Raw genomic sequence first — 17,766 nt, 5'->3', positions numbered from 1 at the left:
GTGCACCTGGGTGGCTCAGTCAGTTAAGCATCCAACGTTGGCTCAGGTCATGATCTCACAGTCCATGAGTTCAAGCCCCACGTCCAGCTCTGTGCTGACAGCTCAGAGCCTGGAGTCTGCTTCGGTTCTGTGTCTCCCTCTCTCTCTCTGCCTCTCTCCCGCTCATGTTCTCTCTCAAAATAATAAACATTTAAAAAATTAAAAATAAATACTATACAAGGAGCACAAACTATAAAAAGAAAAACATCAAGAAATTGGGCTTTATCACATTTAAAAACCATTTGACCTTCAAAATATAATGTTAAGTTAAAAGGCATAGACAAAAAGAAGAAACTTGCAAAACCTATATCAAAGGACTAATGTTTAGTATATGTGTTAAATTAATTAAACAAGGAGGCCATTAGAGTGACATGGTTCCAATGACTTGGAAGCCTACTAAGCACACCAAAATCTAAGTCTCTAGTGCCTCAAGGTTAAGAATTCAAACCAAAGAACATCCAATCACAAACAGCCACCTGGCCTTTCCCAAATAGTACAACCACTTAAGCTATAGCCAATCAAATAATTTCCTTTTTTGCTTCTACTTTTCGGAAAGTCTTTCCTCTAGCTCCGGTTGGTGGAGCACTCCTAACCACTTAGCTTTTGCACTGTTCTATTTGACTTCTACTCAAATAAACTCTGAAAAATTTAGTTGGCCTCATTTTATCTTTTAACGTGAAGAACAATAACAACTTAAAATGTTTTATTTATTTTTGATACAGAGAGAGACAGAGCATGAGAGGGGGAGGGTCAGAGAGAGAAGGAGACACAGAATCGAAAGCAGGCTCCAGGCTCTGAGCTAGCTGTCAGCCCAGAGCCTGACGCGGGGCTCGAACCCACGAACGGGAGATCTGATCTGAGCCAAAGCCGGACGCTCAATCGACTGAGCCACCCAGGCACCCCAGAACAATAACAACTTAAGAAGAATACATACAACCCATTAAGTAAGTGGGTAAAAGATTTAAATGTGCTCTTCACCGAAGAAGATACACAGATTGTAAGTCTGTGAAAAGATGCTCCACATCATACGTTACTAAGGAAATTCAAATTTAATCAGAATAAGATACTCTACATGCCTACTCAAATGTCTAACATTTAAAAGGCTCCGTCTCTCTCTCTGACCCTCCTCTACTCACACATGTGCTCCCTCTGTCGCTCTTCCTCTCAAAAATAAATAAATATTTTTAAAAAACAAACAGTAAAATAAAAGGCTATCCATAACAAGTGTTGGTGAGGATGTAGAATAACTGGAGCTCTCCAACTGGAAGACAGTTTGACAGTTTCTTAAAAAGCGAAACATACAGTTACCATATGACCCCAACGTTCTGCTCATAGGTTTTTTTTACTCAGGAGAAATAGAGACATAGGTCCACAAAAAGACATACGCAAGAATGTTCATAACAGCTTTATTTGCAATGTCAAAAACTAGAAACAACCCAAATATCCATCAATAGGTGAATGAATAAGCAAATTATGGTATACCTATATAATGGAATACCCCTCTGCAATGAAAAGGAATGAACTGTTGATATGAACAACAAAATGGATGAATATCTAAGCAATTATATTGACTTTAAAAAACCAGACCCCCCCAAAAAAGTGCATGCTGCATGACTCCATTTATAGAAAATTCTAGAAAATGCAAACTATAGTGACAGAACTGTTTGCCTAGAGATTGGAGGGTGAAAGGGGGTAGTAATGGGTATGCTCAGTATCTTGAGTGTGATGATGATTTCACAGATGTACACTTATGTCAAAACTTATCAAACTGCACACTTTAATATGTGCCATTTATTGTATGCCAATCATCCTTCAGTAAAGCTATGAGAAAAAGAGAAAACCATAAAATGAAATGAAATAAGAGTAATACACCATGACCAAGTAGGGTTTATCTCAAAAATGCAAGATCAACTTAATATTTGAGAATCAATTCATGTAATTTATCATATTAACATAACAAAGGAGAAAACTACACATGTAATCATCTCAATAGAGGCAGGAAACAGAAATCATTAACCTTCAGAGAAATAACACAAGTAAACATGCCAAATTTTGGCCAGGTTGAAAGGGCCCACTAAATATAACGCAGAACGAATGGGGGGAAAAGACCTCACTATCGCTGGAAAATTTCAAATGAGAAAGAAAAAGAATATCCTAAAAGCTTTGAGAAAGAACCAAAAGAGAGTCACATATAAAAGAAGGAGAATCAAAATAAATCTGAGGGCTTCTCAGCAGCAAGTGAAAGCTGGAAGATAAGAGAACAATGCCTTCAGAAATCTGAGTAAAAAAACTTTGTGCAACCTACATTATCAAGTCAAACTCTTAACCAAGTATGTGACAGGAGAATAAAGACATTCTCATATATTCTAAAAAAGATATTCTTCTGTACCCTTTCTCAAGAACATATGAATTTTTTTCTTCCCACAAAACAAGGAAATAAACCCAGAAAGATAAAAACTATGGCAGTCAGAAGGCCGGGAGAGAGTCAGGAAGGACCCCCAGGACGAAGGTAAAGGAAAGTTCCAGGACAATAGCAGGGCACCAGATCCAGAACACAACCAGACTTGTTTATAGCAGAAATATGGAGGTACTAATGTGGATGTTTCAAGACCAAAAAAAAAAAAAAAAATCTGATTTTTTTAACCATATTGTGAGATTTAAGTTTCACTCAGAGTTTGGGATTGAACTATTGACAAATAGATATACAGAAAACCAAGTAAAAAAAAAAAGGCAATTCCTTGCTCCAGGTTAAACAAAAAGTGGAACAAGAGAGGAAATATTTTTCTACAACACTACATGATTCAGTAAAAAATAGTATTTACATAGTTATAACAGTATATATTTTTAGTATTGATTTCGCTATATAAGTTGGTGACAGTCCTATGGGAAAACCTAAGTGTGAGTGTTTGAGGTGGTGGAAAAGAATTAAATCTTATCTTCCATAAGGCAAAGTTAATACATAATAGCCAAAAACTGTTGATTTTAGTAATCAAACAGCAATATAAATGTATTCCTTAGAAAAGATACATGCCAAAAGAAATAAAAGTGGTTGTCTTAGGGCATCCTGGGTGGCTCAGTGGGTTGGCTGACTGACTCTTGGTTTCCACTCAGGTCATAAGCTCACTGTGCGTTTCAGCCCCTCATTGGACTCCATGCCAACAGCACATGGCCTGCTTGGGATTCTCCCTCTCCCTCTCTTTCTCCTCCTCCCCCTCTCTCCCTCTCCAAATAAGTAAATCAACTTAAAAAAAAAAAAAAAGTTATTGCCTCTATGGACTAGGGAAAGACCAGTCAGGAGCTGCTGGGTCTTTTTTTAAGGTCTTGTAATATTTTTAAAGTATTTGACTCCTAAAGCTATGTACAATTGTTATTTGATTTTAAAAATGCAAAACATGATTCTCTTTGCTGTCATAATCCAACAGTTTCTATAATTTTGATTATATCACTTATAGTCACAAGGACAAGGATAAAAAGGTTCAGGAACAAACACAACTGATTCTTGGCAATGAATCACTGAAGTAGAAGAGGAACTTGCTGGAAGAAGCCTGCCAGCTGCGTGCGCTCAGCAAGCCAAGGGCATTGGGTCAGTCGCTCTTTTACAGGAGCGCAGAGCACTGGTTAATCCAGCAAATCATTTAAACTGAGGTCAGTTAAAAGAGCTTCTACTGTAATGAATCCAGATAATAAAAGAGCCTTAATCCATCCACTTCTGCTACCTTGTCATTTTCCCATGGGTTAGATGGAAGAAATTCTACAAGGAGTGGAACTCAAGATCATCCTTCTTGGAGTCATTCAATCTGCCCTGAAATATTAACCCTCTTGAGGGAAATCTGCAAATGAGGATAAATTAGAGTCCTTCTGAAGGGCAGGCTATCTTATACATCCTTTGACTTAATCCACAAAATTAGCTGGAAAGGTAGCAAAAGAGATAAAGCAAAATCTGCCTTTTACACCATGATGGGCCTGATTTAATTTCAGTAACTAGATTTATCCCATGGTTGCCTCCTTGTCCTTTGCTTTTGGGATAAGGATACATATAAGCATTGGAAGAGAAAACCAGTAGTCAGGAATCAAAACAAGAACTGAGACACAGCCTCCTATATCCACGCTGAGCAGGCTTGCCTCAAATCTCCAAGTCTGAAAGTCACCATTTTACCTGTCCCACTCAATGAAACCTTGAGACTTTGAGAATTTGGGATTGTTAATTATTAGAAGACTTAAGAAGGATATACAGCCACTTTTTCAACCAATCAGCCAACTGCTGATCTCTTTGCTGTGCTATCTTGGGCAATGATCTGCAGAAATTTCACCCAGTAAGAGAAATCTATCTCTTAATTTTTCACTTGGACTCAATTCTGGAGTATCTATGAAGATCAGATCCACCTTCCTTTCCCTCATTTGCTGAGCTCCTTCCAGATAAGAAATTGTCAAATTCCCTTTATAGCTGAAACTAGAAAAACAAGCAAGGCAGAAATTGGCTTTTAGCATAGACAAAGCCTTTAAAAGATTTTACCTTCCTATATGTAGATTCAGCTAGGAGGGGCCATTTGGATTTCAACAAAAAAATAAGCATTCTCTTCAATCAGAAGCCCTTAGGCTACTTTCTTCTTTGGCTTCAGTAAGCGTAGAATGTGATTCTGGTTCAGTCACAAGAATGGCTTTTTGGTTGAGTTTATAAACCTCTCATTGGCCACTCCCCACTCACTACTGTCTCGGGCCCAACTCTGGCCATCGGCCAGGCTTTGAGCTTGCCACAAATCTGTCAGCACTTGCCATCTTGTTTTTGGTGAGACCGAACTGTTCCTTTTAGATAGGAAAACCTCATTTTTTTTTAAACCATTTTTATTAGAACATGTGAAGCCGGTGATAGTCACTCTCCTTTTCAGACCACCTTGGCTTGCATGTGGCAGCACACAGATTAACAAGAGTAATTTGCATTTATACTTTTTACAGACAGCCATCTGAACCACCCTGTAGACACGGGATGTCCCGTCATCTAATTCTTCTCCTCCTCCATAACACCTGCCTTCCCAGCAATGTTTTGGAGCCATGGGTGAGTTTTCATTACCTAATGGATAAGACTGTTGAATTAATGAATGTTTTTTTCTAACTGGAATCCACATCTTCTTAAGCCTTATTAAGTAAGGGGCCCCAAAGAGGTACCTCGGTGTCAGAGCTGTTGCCATTCAGTGCCTCCATGTTTGGGTCCCTCCAGTCTTCTGAGAGTGAAGGGATGTAATTGTCTGTCAGAGCATCCCAAACCCTGTAAACAAAGAGAAGCTCTCATTAGCACACATCTGTGGCCTGGCCCCGCCTGGAGGAAGGAAGAGCTGGGCCAGGGGAGGAGAGAGGCTTCGGTGTGTGCCAGGCTGAGATCATCTGCCTTCCAGCATGCAAGAGCGAAGCAGCTTAAAAACTGAGTTAGAGGCCCTACCGGGAGAGAAAGAGCCAAGAGAATGGACCCTGGCCCGGGGCTTCAGCTTGAAAGGTGTTTGCTTAAGAGAAGAGGAATTTCTCACCATTGAGATATAAATGGTAGAATCTACAACCAAACCATGTCGGGCAATACCCGAATTGCCCCTGAAAATAAATCTGTCCCTCAATCAAATGGTTCATGACTCATGAACCTAAGAAATGCCCATGTTTCCTTTTCTTTCCTGTGGGCAAAGAAGAGTGAGAGAGAAAGAGGGACAAAGAGGAAGATCATGATAGATGATAGGTAGGTAGGTAGTTAGGTAGATAGATAATAGGAAGATGGATATCTGGAGAGAGTTTCTGGCTGAATCTCTTTGAGATCAGGGCCACCACAGAGTTTAGATGCATTTCCACTTCAGAGGCCTGCAATCTAAGTGGTCAAGAATTAGCTCCTTGACATCTAATGTAACATGAAAGGGATAATGCCAATGCTGTTAATGCTTAATGCACCCAAAATGTTCTAGCAAGCCCATGGGTGGCACATTCCCCCCACTCTAGCAATGTAGCATATAAATGTGCCCTGTCTCCATCATGGACACTCTAAGGCAAATGTATCAAAGGAACCAATCGGGGCGCCTGGGTGGCTCAGTCAGTTGAGCGTCCAGCTTCAGCTCAGGTCATGGTTTCACGGTTCGTGGGTTCAAGCCCTGCATCAGGCTCTGTGCTGACAGCTTAGAGCCTGGAGCCTGCTTCCGATTCTGTCTCTCTTTCTCTGACCCTCTCCTGCTAACGCTGTCTCCCCCCCCCCCTCTCTCTCTCTCTCTCAAAAGTAAATTTAAAAACATTAAAAAAAAAAAGGAACTAATCAATACATCTCTAACAATTGGGTTTTAGTGAGGGTAGATGGGGGTCCCTTAATTACATTGCTCTAAAAAGTTCTGCTATGTACATTACAAGAAAAACTTTTCTATAATTTGTGTCATTTAATTCACTTATTTCAGAAAGATTTCTTTTGGGGAGGGGGGAAGAAGGGGGTAGTGAAAAATCCTAAAGTCACAAACTCTCACACACAGGAAAATAAACAAAGGAGTCAACATCCAGAGACTAATGTAAATCAGTAAACCACACTCCTAAAATAATGCTGTCCATGGAAGCCAGAGGCACTTGAATTAATATTAGCTAATGACAAATGAGGGCTCTACACAATCTCTCTCTCGGGTGCCTACGCATGTCAAACATGAGCGATACTTAGAAAACAAGGTAGAAGACGGTAAGTTGTATTTAGATAGACTCATATGAAGAAGCAGCCATTTAAATGCGTATACATGTGGATCAAATTCAAAACATGACAAAACACAGTGCGAGATGCTGAAAAGGTAAGTGCAAGATGAACAAGAGCACAGACACCTGACATTAGGAGAGACGAGTGCTCTCAACATACATCAAATCGGGAATAATATATGATGCACTGGGACAGAGCAAAGAGATTTTCCCAGCGCACCAAGCATACAGTGGGCGATGAAACATATTAAAGGAGCTCAAGAAAGCACAATTTAATAGCAGCGCTTGGGTTATCCACTGATTCATTATTTTCCTGCAATTACAAGCAGGCACTTTGAGAGGACTCATCAAGTGTTCATTAGACATCCATCCAGTAGGATCTCAGAGTCTGCCTCTTAAACAGGGGTGATAACCCGATCTCCATCAGGCACTATTAGAATTTCATTAATACAGCCTAATGCTAAACGCAAGTCTCCGTAGCACTGTACAGCCAAGAGGCAAAGATGACTTGCTTTGTCCAAGACAAAACTCCAAGCACCACACCCAGCGGAGGAAGGCCAGCGTATGACTCCTCCTTGTGTTACATTCTCGGCTGCATGAATCGACAACAGGCATGCAGGCTTTGACCTTCGGGTTGGTCCCTGCAGCAAGTGCCTGGAAAAATAAAATTCAGCAAAGCCCAAAATAGGCAGGAGCCTTTTGTGCCTCTCCTAGGCTAGCTAGAAGCTGGGACCTTTAATGAACTAACTGCACACTTTCCAATGACCTTGAAACTGTTTATGTCCTTAAAATGACAATGGGGGGGGGCTCTCTCAAATCATTTAGGGAGTGGTGGCTTTTCTTGTGTGGGCCTTGACTGACATACTTTGGATTTCACCTTCTAACTCTAGATTTTTGTGATAATTCCCTACACCATTTTCTCCTCCAGATTTAAGCCATCCACATTCTTTCCTGTTTTGTCCAGATTTTCTTCTTCTTTTCTGAAGTACTCTTTATCTGATACTAACATTAGCAGCCCCTCCTTACTATAAGCCAGCTACTCTTTCCTCTAAACCTTTGTGTGGATTAATTCATTCAATTCTCACAATTCTGTAAGGCAGATCCTAAGGAGGAAAAAAAAAACTAAAACAGAGAAGTCAGTTAACTTGTCTAAGGTCACCCAGCCACTAATGACAGAGGTGGGATTTGTAACCAGGTAATATGGCTACACAGCCTATATTCCTAACCACACAACTACCCCAAGTCTTTATCATTTTGTGATTGGCACTGGCACAGGCATCAGAGTCATATACCAAGTTCCCAATCACAAGCTAGAACAGCAATTCAGAAACCAGCTCTGCGTGAAAGATCTCTAACTACATTATTCTTGGACACAGCGCTTTCATCAGCCTACAAAAGGAGGAATGGCAAGGGCAGCGGGGTGCGTGACTGCTTCCTGTCTATCTCTCCAGCCCAGAGAAGGTTAAATGGAAGGCGAAGGCAGAACACTGGCAGCAGGCTGGCAGCCAGAGCAGAGCCGGTGGTGGGAGGGAAAAACACAAAGCTTTCTGTGAGGAAGAGAATGGGAAGGGCTTTTCTTCCCCCCACCTCTGCACCCCCACCCGCAGAGAGGCTATCTGTTCTATCCAAAGCAGGGGCCTTGGGAATGAACATATTCCCTTTTACAGGCACCCTGAGGTGGACTGTGAAATTCTACTTTGCTGAGCAGCATCCTGCTACGAACTCTTATCTTGGGGGAAGGAGACTCTGAATGTTATCTCCTATATCTGTTATCAAAGGGGCAAGATTAAACAGGTCGCCTCAGTTCCTGGCTTTTGCTGCCAGGTACCATGATTCAATTTGCTCTCTCGTCCCTATGATGACAGAAAAGCCTTTTCGTGGGTATGTTTTATATGGGCTCAGGTGCCTATGGAACTGACTAAGCTCTCTTTCACCACACGGGGCTAGAGAGTTGGAAAGGGTGGACACACCCAACAGAATGGGTTGTGACAAGACACACCTACACAAAGATCTGGATCCACTGGCAATCATTTGGCCATCAAGACTACCTGAATCACCCACCCTCCACACCCTTCTATTCTTGACAACCTGGTAGCCCTAAAGGGCTTATTAGAATTCCAGTGAGATAACATTTCCCTTAATCCCCTCCAAGCTGGCTACTGCCCTTATCCAGTGCCTTGTGTCTGATCCGGCCAATATCCACACTTAAGATGTGTGCGCACGTGAGTCCGCTTCGCAGCTAAGACTTAGGAATTATTATTAGCACATAATGACTTTGAACAACTTTTTAGATTCTTTCAAGCACTTAAATAGAATCAATACGACCTCTGCCTTCTGAAACTGAGTCTCTGAGAAGAGAATTAACTTTCTTAGAAATCACGGTCATCCACTCACTTTCCCTCTCCTGGTTGTGCGATATTTACTTGACTCTACCTTCAAGTATGGCTGACCAGGCAGCATGTATTTATCGTGCAGACTTACTTTTTAACACCTTTAACCCAATAATTCTATCTGCGAAACAGGAAATGGTGATGGCTCTCACGAGTTTGGCCCCTTTCAATTGAGGGTGCCTGTAAGAGGGCGGATCATAATTCCAGTGAGGCAGGTGGTGAGATGAGGATCATCCATTGCCCTTTTCGTAACGGCCCCAAAGAGAGGCTCTGGCCTCTGAGTTCAATCTCTTAGGACACAGGAAAGGATGATCACATATATGGAAAGAACAGATTCTGGAGTAGTATCTAAATTTAAAACCAGGAAAAATCTATTCAAATATGACTGTCCTGTAATACCTAATACTTCTACGCCCTGACAAATCAGAGATAAGTTGATGTCTCAGCCAATTCCCTATTTGCCAAATAGTTTCCACAGGAGGGCTAGAGAAATCCAAACTTTAAAGGGAATGACCACATTTGCTTTATGATTTGTGCTCTCTTGAAGGAGGTTAGTTTGACTGAGAAGCTCATTGCTTTGGTTTTATGTTTTCATTATGTCCCTCTAACCCACCCAACAACCTTTCAATTCATTTGCAGAGGAAATATCCATCCAACTACCAAATCTAAGCAAGATTATTACAAACTATGCTCAGGGAGACTCACCACCAGATTAGATATCAAGTTATCTTTACCTTACTTCATCATAATTTTACAGCTCAAGTATCTAGATAGGTATCTATGAACAAAGTGTAAAACTGTAAACCTTAACTCTGACTTTTAAGTTGGAAAGGTTTAGATAGATTGACCATCTGAAAGCACAGTGTTCATTTTTCTCTTCCCAGATTCTTCCCTCTACACTATCCCCAAATTGTATTTTATCTCTGAGGAACTATTCAACCTTTGGTCTTTTAGCTGAGGCAGTCAATGAGGCAGGCAACTCAGAAAAATCAGGGTGAGAAGACCAATAATCCCATGTGATGGTAATTAACATTGAGTGGCCTCTACTAATGTGCTAGAAGAGAGTAAGAACTTGCTCACCGGGCCTTCATCCTTAATGAGGCAGAGGGGGGTTAGATAGGAGAGAAATGATTTGTTGGAAGCAAAAGGAATGGGACGCATCTTAAAATGTCATTTTCAGAGCACAGCCTGGGTGAGGTAAGAAATTAGGTTCTTTCCAAGTCCTTAGCCCTGCTTCATCAAGATTGAGCTCTGGAGGTTCAAAGATGAGGACCCGCGCAGTCAAGTAGAGTTAAGTGACTAGCCCAAGGTCACACTGTGAGTTAGCAAGAGCATGAAAATTATAATTCATAGTCTTTGTATTTCTAGTTCATTGCCTGGTGCAATGAACTATAGTGAAAAAATACTCTGTATAATAAAGCCCCAGAGCCATTCTTTTTAGACTTATAGGAGTTGAACAAATTAATAACAAGCTCAGAATTTAAGAAAAATCAGTTTGAAACTTAAAATTGAATTAAAACACATAGCCCACAGTTACAGTACTGGTCACCAGGGTAAAATGTTCTCTGTGATCATGACTTCAGGCTAACATTAATTAAAAAGAAAAGAAGGAAATGGTGTGGACCTGGAAATACATTATCTGTACCTACAAAGCTAGCTATTATTGTTCACCCAATTCATTTGACATTCAGTATTCCATTCAAAAAATTTGAAGACTTACAACACACCAAGCTCTGTATTAGAATATGGGGATATAATAGTAAGGCAGACATAGAGTCCCATATACTCACAGAGTCATCAAGTGAGCAACTAGCTCCCAAACAGGTCAGGTTTAATTGTCTGGGACACGCCTTTCACCCCACTTATTTATGGGTAACTCCTGCCACTCAAGTTCACAAAAAGAGAAACCAAAAGCCCAGTTGCTCCCAAGTTCCATCACAACCACTTGACATTGTTGTGTGATTCCCAAAGAACAACTGATGCTTGGCGTGCCTGGGTGACTCAGCTGGTTACGGGTCCAATCTTGGCTCTTGAGTTCAACCCTCATTGGGCAGAGCCTGCTTGGGACTCTCCCTCTCTTTCTCTCTGCCTCTCTCTCTCTCTCTCTTGCTCACTCGCTCTCTCTCGCTCTCTCTCACTCTCTTGCTCTCACTCTCTCTGTCAATCTCTCAAAATAAATAAATAAACTTTAAAAATAAAGAACGATTGGTGCATATTTTATCTCTATAGGGAATTCAGGCCTATTTTTACTAAGTGCCCAAAACACCCTTCTCTAATTTATGTTATAAATTATCCCCTTCTTTTTCTAGTCCCTCCTCAAACAGCAGTTTTCTCAAATCCCTTTTCTTGACTACCGTTAAGACCCTAGAAGGGGGCTAAGTGAAACAGGGGATCTGTATACTCAAAAGCCATGCTATCTAATGATCCCCTTTATTTTGCCCAAGTTCAATCCCCTGGGCTGTCAGTTCAATTTGTATGCTTTCTTATTTGGACATTTCTTCACATTTGTAGATGATTTTCCAGTCCTGAGGGGGAATTTGTTAACAGTCGGAAGATGTTCATAATTCTGGTGCTTCTCGAAGCAAATTGTTCCAGTGACAGATTCCTCTGTCACAGTTAATTGGGTTTTTTTTTTCCTGACCCTTATTTCTAATATCTGGGTGGATTACTACTGATACAAAGAAAACTGAAGATAAACAGACCCTAAAATGGATCATGCTCTTAAAATTCTATTTTGTACCTAAGAAAACCTATTTTCTAAAACTTCTTCATTCCTTCAAGATTTCAATTTAAGAAAGCTCTCCAGGTCCCTGCAAAGGGACATCATAGAATAATGTCAACAATTACCGGGGCCCTGGCCCACTGACATGAAAGCATAAATGATGTACCATGAATCCACAGACAGATACCAGTTCTATGTCAAAGAGCCCCAGACTACAGGGCTCACGTCTGAAATAACAGAGGGCAATTAAGACTTCTTACTCCTCATCCTGCAGGGTCTCTTCCTCCTCCTGGATCTGGAACTGGTTCTTCACGGGGGCCAGGGTCTCCGTCTTGGCATTGTAGTTCCGGAAGCAGACATTGAGCTTCTCATCAAATTCATTCACGAGGTCCTCCATGGACTTGAAGCTGATTATTTCCGAGGAAAAATTTTCCAGCTCAGAGAGGGAGGGGTCCTCTAGATGGTGGGGAGATGAACCATAGAAACACTGTGGTTTCTCCTCCTGGTCCTCCGAGCAGCAGGCCCGAAGGTCCTCAAACTCTTCGTCCAAACTCACCAGTGGAGCCTCCATTCTCACACAGCAAGAGGACACCTGTGACTTTCAGGATTCAGTGATCTAGGAGAAACAAATGAGGTAAGGTGAGCGTGGACCGGGCTTGTGTGGCAGCTCTGCTGAGGAAACATAACCACATATTCCATTACACTGTATCCCTCTGAAAACGGAAGATTCCACTTTCCAGTCATCTGTCACTTCTGGACTTCCTCACTATTATACACTTAAGACATTCATATAGCATCGTCTGTATGAATAGCCTGAGTGGAGTTAACTTTGGAGACGTGCCTGCTTCTAGGGCCCCTGCTCCAAAAACCAAAGCGTCGTGGTAAAGTCCACAGCCCCTGGACCAGACTGCCTACGTTTGCAACCTGTGCTGACCCTTACCAGTTGTGACCTTAGCAAGTTACTTAATTCTCTGTGTCTCCTTTGATTCTTCTTGAGACAGATATAATAATTTTCAAGGGACTGTCTTAAGGCTTAAAGGAATAAAAATAGAGGCAAGTGGCTGGTGGATAATAAACATCATTGTTGTTCCATATGTTCTGTTTATTATTAGTAGTATGAGTATTATTATTACTACCATAGGTCCACATCCTTAACCATGTGCTCTGAAACCAGAAGACCTTCATAACTTATTTGGTGGCAAAACCCAACTTGACCTAAACTCACTTGGCACCTAAACCTGATCTACATGAATTTAAAGTTGCTTATAGTTTCAATTTATCCCATTGAGTGTGTTTTGCTGCAGAAATATTAATTTTTTAAATTATAGTGATTGCTGCCCCAATCCCCAGGAAATACTAGGCAGAATACACACTCTATTAGTGCTTTCTAAAATGCCTGGCCCCAAGGGTTTTTCAGACAGGGATTCATGGCCCTGGATATTACTACCCTCATCAATAAGTAATAGACTAATAGAGACTTTCAAACAAGCACCTGAGCTTTTCCAGGACACAGAGCGTATCTCTGGGGCTAGAGGAATGGATGAAATGACTGGGTATCCTGAAAGACATAGACCCAACTACCCATGTGCTCCAAGGTCAACCTCCATGACCATCTTGGACACCGGATCCTAGAAACCTGCACACTCAGGCCTGCTTTCCTTTCCTCAGCTCCAGGCCCTCTTCATACCCTGCCTTCCACTGTGATTTATCCAACTGTGTGTGTATCCAAGCCCTTCCTCAATTTTAATTTAAATTCCTCGAGGGCACAGACGTCCTCTGGACATCCTGCGTGATTCCTAGCACAGCCTGCTCTGTGGCTAGGCAATCAATCAATGTGTGTTCATTGAGAAATGATCACCTGTCCCCCACACCGGTTTTTCCATTCCAGGCAGTACAGCATTACGGTCTATCATACATACTCCACTTTCTTCCCTGTAATATGGAAATGCAACCAAACTTTTCTCTCCTGATCCAGTTAGATGTTTAAATTGGAACCATGACCTGAGGAGAACCAAACAGACAGAAAAAACCATGGGATTTGCTCTGAAAGTGCCATTCTCCATCACTGCCTATAGAATTTAAAATCTAAATAAGTGAGGCAAAGGCCATGCCAGGTGGGGACCCAGACAGCTCTTACTGGGATTGTACTGGGATGAAGCCAAAACCATCACTGCATCACATCAAAATATATTCTGAGTATTTACAATTTGCAAAGGCAACATGTTAGGACCTTATGATATCTTGGAAAGAACATATTCGAGAGCCAACCGACCTACCTGCCAATGTGTGGCTGAGTGACAAGCATCATGGGTCCTGATTTCCTCATTTGTTACAACGAAGGTGTTGGTATAGAGCTAATAGCTTTGGAAGTTAATTTTGATAACTTATTAATGTAATTCATAATCTTAATTATAATCATATATTTTAATAAGGTATTTTATTAAATCCATTATGTCCAAAAGATTGCATTCCAATATGTAATCTATATTTTAAAATATTAATGAAACATTTACATTCTTTTTCCATACTACATCTTTGAAATCTGGTGTGTATTCACAGTACATTTCCCCTTGGACTAGCCACTTGGGCTTGCGGCTCCCAGAGTGGACACAGCTACAAAACAATATACAACTAATTGCCAGTCAGGGGTTCTTTACCTAGGGTCTACAGACCTCTAATGGGCTCTTTGAATATAACTATATTTTGTGCACTTAAAAACATATTCAGAGGAGAATCCCATAGATTTCTCCACATTGTCAAAGGGACCAACAGCACAAAAAAGATTACGCATCCCTGAGTGCCAAACTAAGTTGAGAAAAGATCACGGAGTGCAACAGGGAGCGAGGGAGGCTTTACAGATGGGGGATTTGGGTTAACCAGAGAAGGACTATGTGATGCTTAAGATCCTGGATTCCAGGACCCATCCTGATCCCATAACTTCCTAGCTGTGAGACTTTGGGCAAATTAACAGCCTCTTTGTGCCATGGTTTCCTCATCCATAAAATGAGGTTGAAAACAGTATTGAAGCTGAAGGTTATTTTGTGGAGTAATGGAAATAATCGTTGGCAGTGCCAAGCACAACATACGGCATATGTGGTGTTCGATAAATGTCAATGATTTTAGGAAAATGAGGATAACTCAGTTTCATGGCAAATGTTAGGGGAGGGTGTTTCAAGTAAAAAAACAAAACAAAACAAAAATCCCCCTGCTGTGATAGTCTGTGTGCAATGCTTCAAATGCTGATGACATGGGAGAACTACTGCCAAATAAATTTTATCACCTTCTTTTTACTAAGGCACCCCTGCTATTTTCAATTTATTTGGTGAAAGCTTCTTGGATCACTGGCTCCATTTCAGAAAGACATGAGAGCTAACCAGCTGAGGTTAGAGATATTTACACTTTAGATTTGTACTCTTCTCTAGGCAGGAAGGGGAAGCCAGAAAGAGTAGGTGATACCAGTGGAGTACTAATCTGAAACCGAGCACAAACACAAACGATACTATTAACCAGCAACAAAAGGGCAATCCAATCAGCATCTAAGACAAAGATTGGGTTTTGGGTGTTGCCAACAGAACACCCTGCTCAAAGCACCTATCCTCAGCCCAGGCAGCCTCTAGAGAAAATGGATTTAGCAAGATGATAGAAGAATATCACAGCTCTGGAGTTCAGAAACATGGCCATTTGTACAATCCATAATACAGCCTTCTTTCTTTTCATCAGCTCACTACCCAGGAGCCAAGAAGCCCTGTATGAATGACCACCTGGAGATGAAACTGAAAGCCTGCACTGGGAACTAGAAATCACTCAATACCCAGACTGAGCCGGGTATTTGTACCAAGACCCCAGACTATGGCAGAGGCCATGAGAGCCTGGCTCAAGGAGGGGTCTCTGGGTGGGGGCTGGCAGCCTTTCTTGAACCTGTGCCCTTTCTCTCCTTCCTTCAGCTCACTTTCCTTTGCTCTTCTTTCTTGGTGGGGTGCCTTTGCACCCCCACTGAAATGTCTTACTCTTGCATCGTGGCCCACCCACCCTGTGTCTTCATTCACAGTTCATCCTAGAGGGCTCCTTTCTTAAAAGCTAGGCTTAATGCAATTGATTGCTTATCCTCTTTCTCTATACTTCCAAAATCAATGTTTTAAAAATACATGAAGAGTGGCAGAAAAAGGGAACCACGGAAGGGTCACCTTGTCTTTTTTCTCTTATCCTAGAGCAGAGTGCAGGACTATAGTTTGATTGTGTCCTGTAATCTATTGCATTTATTGTGGCTCCCAATAGATGGTGTAATTTGGAAGAGAAAAAATGGCTCTGAGCTTAACAGAGACCCTGTAGGAATCACATAAGCCTCTCCTTTGCAGCATAATGATGCACTAGCTGCAGCTTGGGGCTGCAGTACAAATTTTCACTCCCTGCTTTGCTAAGCTGAGCAGAATGGAGAGAATTCACCATGCCTCCCCCTACTGGGCCTCTGCCCCTTCCCTGAGGCCCCCATTCCATCTCCCTTCTTCCTATTACCTGCCCCATAGATCAGTTGGTTTCTATCCTCTCACCCCACCTCATCCCTAAAATCTGCCCTCCACCCAGCCAGGGTACTGTCCCACTGCTACTCAGCAAAAGCACTCAGCATACAGGATTGTGCCAGCTTCCCATTGCCACAGAAAGAGTACTTCGTTGCAGAGAAGTCAGCAACCCCTTTACGGTTCCTCTTCCCCTCTGGCCTCCTCCTCCTGCTGCTCCGCTCACCCTCATCTCACATCCCCCTCCTCCCACCCCCCTTCCCGGGTCTGTTGGGGTAAAGAAAGGCTTCTCCAAGCAGCACAATGGCTGGCGCTTCCAGGAAAGCTGGGCTCATCCCGCGCAGGCCGCACACACACTCCCCGGCCCTTTGGCCAAACAAGAGCGAGACACGGGAGTGGCAGGGAGATCCGGGGGTGTCGAGCGGCAAAAAAGGAAGGGATCGGCAAAAAGAAAGGAGGGCCGGGGATCACACGCCCGCCCCCAGGGCTCTGTCAAGCCTTGCACTCCCGAGCCCCAAGGGGCTCTGGGCCCTCTGCAGGGCAGCGCCCCCACCACCACCACCCTCGTCCTTTCTCCGACCTGTTCCGTAGTAAAACAATCGCTCCCGCAGCGTCTGCGGCTGCAGCCAGCCGTTCTGACACTGCAGGAATGCATGGTCCTGGGGAAAGGCTCGGCCCCCCAGGGAGGGGCTCGGGCGCGTGCGGGGTCAGGCTCTTAGGGGCATAGAGGATTCTGGGGCGTGTAAGGGTGGCCGGACCACATAACGGTCCTGGGAGGAGGTACAGATCCACTGGGCCACACCATCGGGCAGCGTTCCCCGGTCCCCCCAGCCCCCAGTCCGCCTCTCTCGCTCGCTCGCTCGCTCTCTGTCTCTCTGTCTCTCTCTCTGTCTCTCTCTCTCTCTTTCTCTGTCTCTGTCTCTCTCTCTCTCTCTCTCTCTCTCTCTCTCTCACACACACACACACACACACACACACACACTCGCACGCACATGCACGCCAGGCCTGGCTGGGGGTCCGAGACTCTGATCTGATGATGCTTGAAGTGCCCCTCATCCCACCGCTCCCGGCCCGGGCGCTGCACTCCCGTGAAGGGCTGGGCAGGAGGGCGACGGCCTCGGGGCTCCTTCGTTCCGATTCCAGAATGGGACGGGCTGGGGACGCGGGGCTGCGGCGCCCCCCGACCCGCTGACGGAGAAGCCCGAGTCGCGGGGCCTCCTCCACCACCCCCGTCCAACCCCCACCCACGGCAGTGGGTCGGTCGGGCTAAGGTCGCCCCCCGCGACGGCACCTGTGCGGGTCCTGGCGGAGGGAGGCGGGTCGCGGGGCTCAGCGGAACACCCCCATCCACGGGCGGCGGGGAGCGGCCGGAGCACAGCGCGGCGGCGGCGGCGGCAGCGGCGAG

General features: G+C 43.4%; 1 protein-coding gene across 1 annotated transcript in view; it reads right to left on the bottom strand.

The window, feature by feature from the left end:
- Positions 1-17,760, bottom strand: part of FEZ1 (fasciculation and elongation protein zeta 1) — a 42,197-nt gene extending 24,437 nt beyond the window's left edge. Inside the window, exons 1-3 of the mRNA XM_029915140.1 lie at positions 17,653-17,760; positions 12,108-12,463; positions 5,203-5,302 (exon numbers count right to left, since the gene is read on the bottom strand). Of these exons, the coding sequence (XP_029771000.1) occupies positions 5,203-5,302; positions 12,108-12,418 (411 nt within the window). The 5' untranslated portion in view covers positions 12,419-12,463; positions 17,653-17,760. The remainder of the gene's footprint in view (positions 1-5,202; positions 5,303-12,107; positions 12,464-17,652) is intronic.
- Positions 17,761-17,766: the final 6 nt, after the last annotated feature.

The sequence above is a fragment of the Suricata suricatta genome, chromosome 11 (genome assembly GCF_006229205.1).
Source record: "Suricata suricatta isolate VVHF042 chromosome 11, meerkat_22Aug2017_6uvM2_HiC, whole genome shotgun sequence".
Lineage (NCBI taxonomy): Eukaryota > Metazoa > Chordata > Mammalia > Carnivora > Herpestidae > Suricata > Suricata suricatta.
This window is presented reverse-complemented; position numbering and strand designations above follow the sequence as displayed.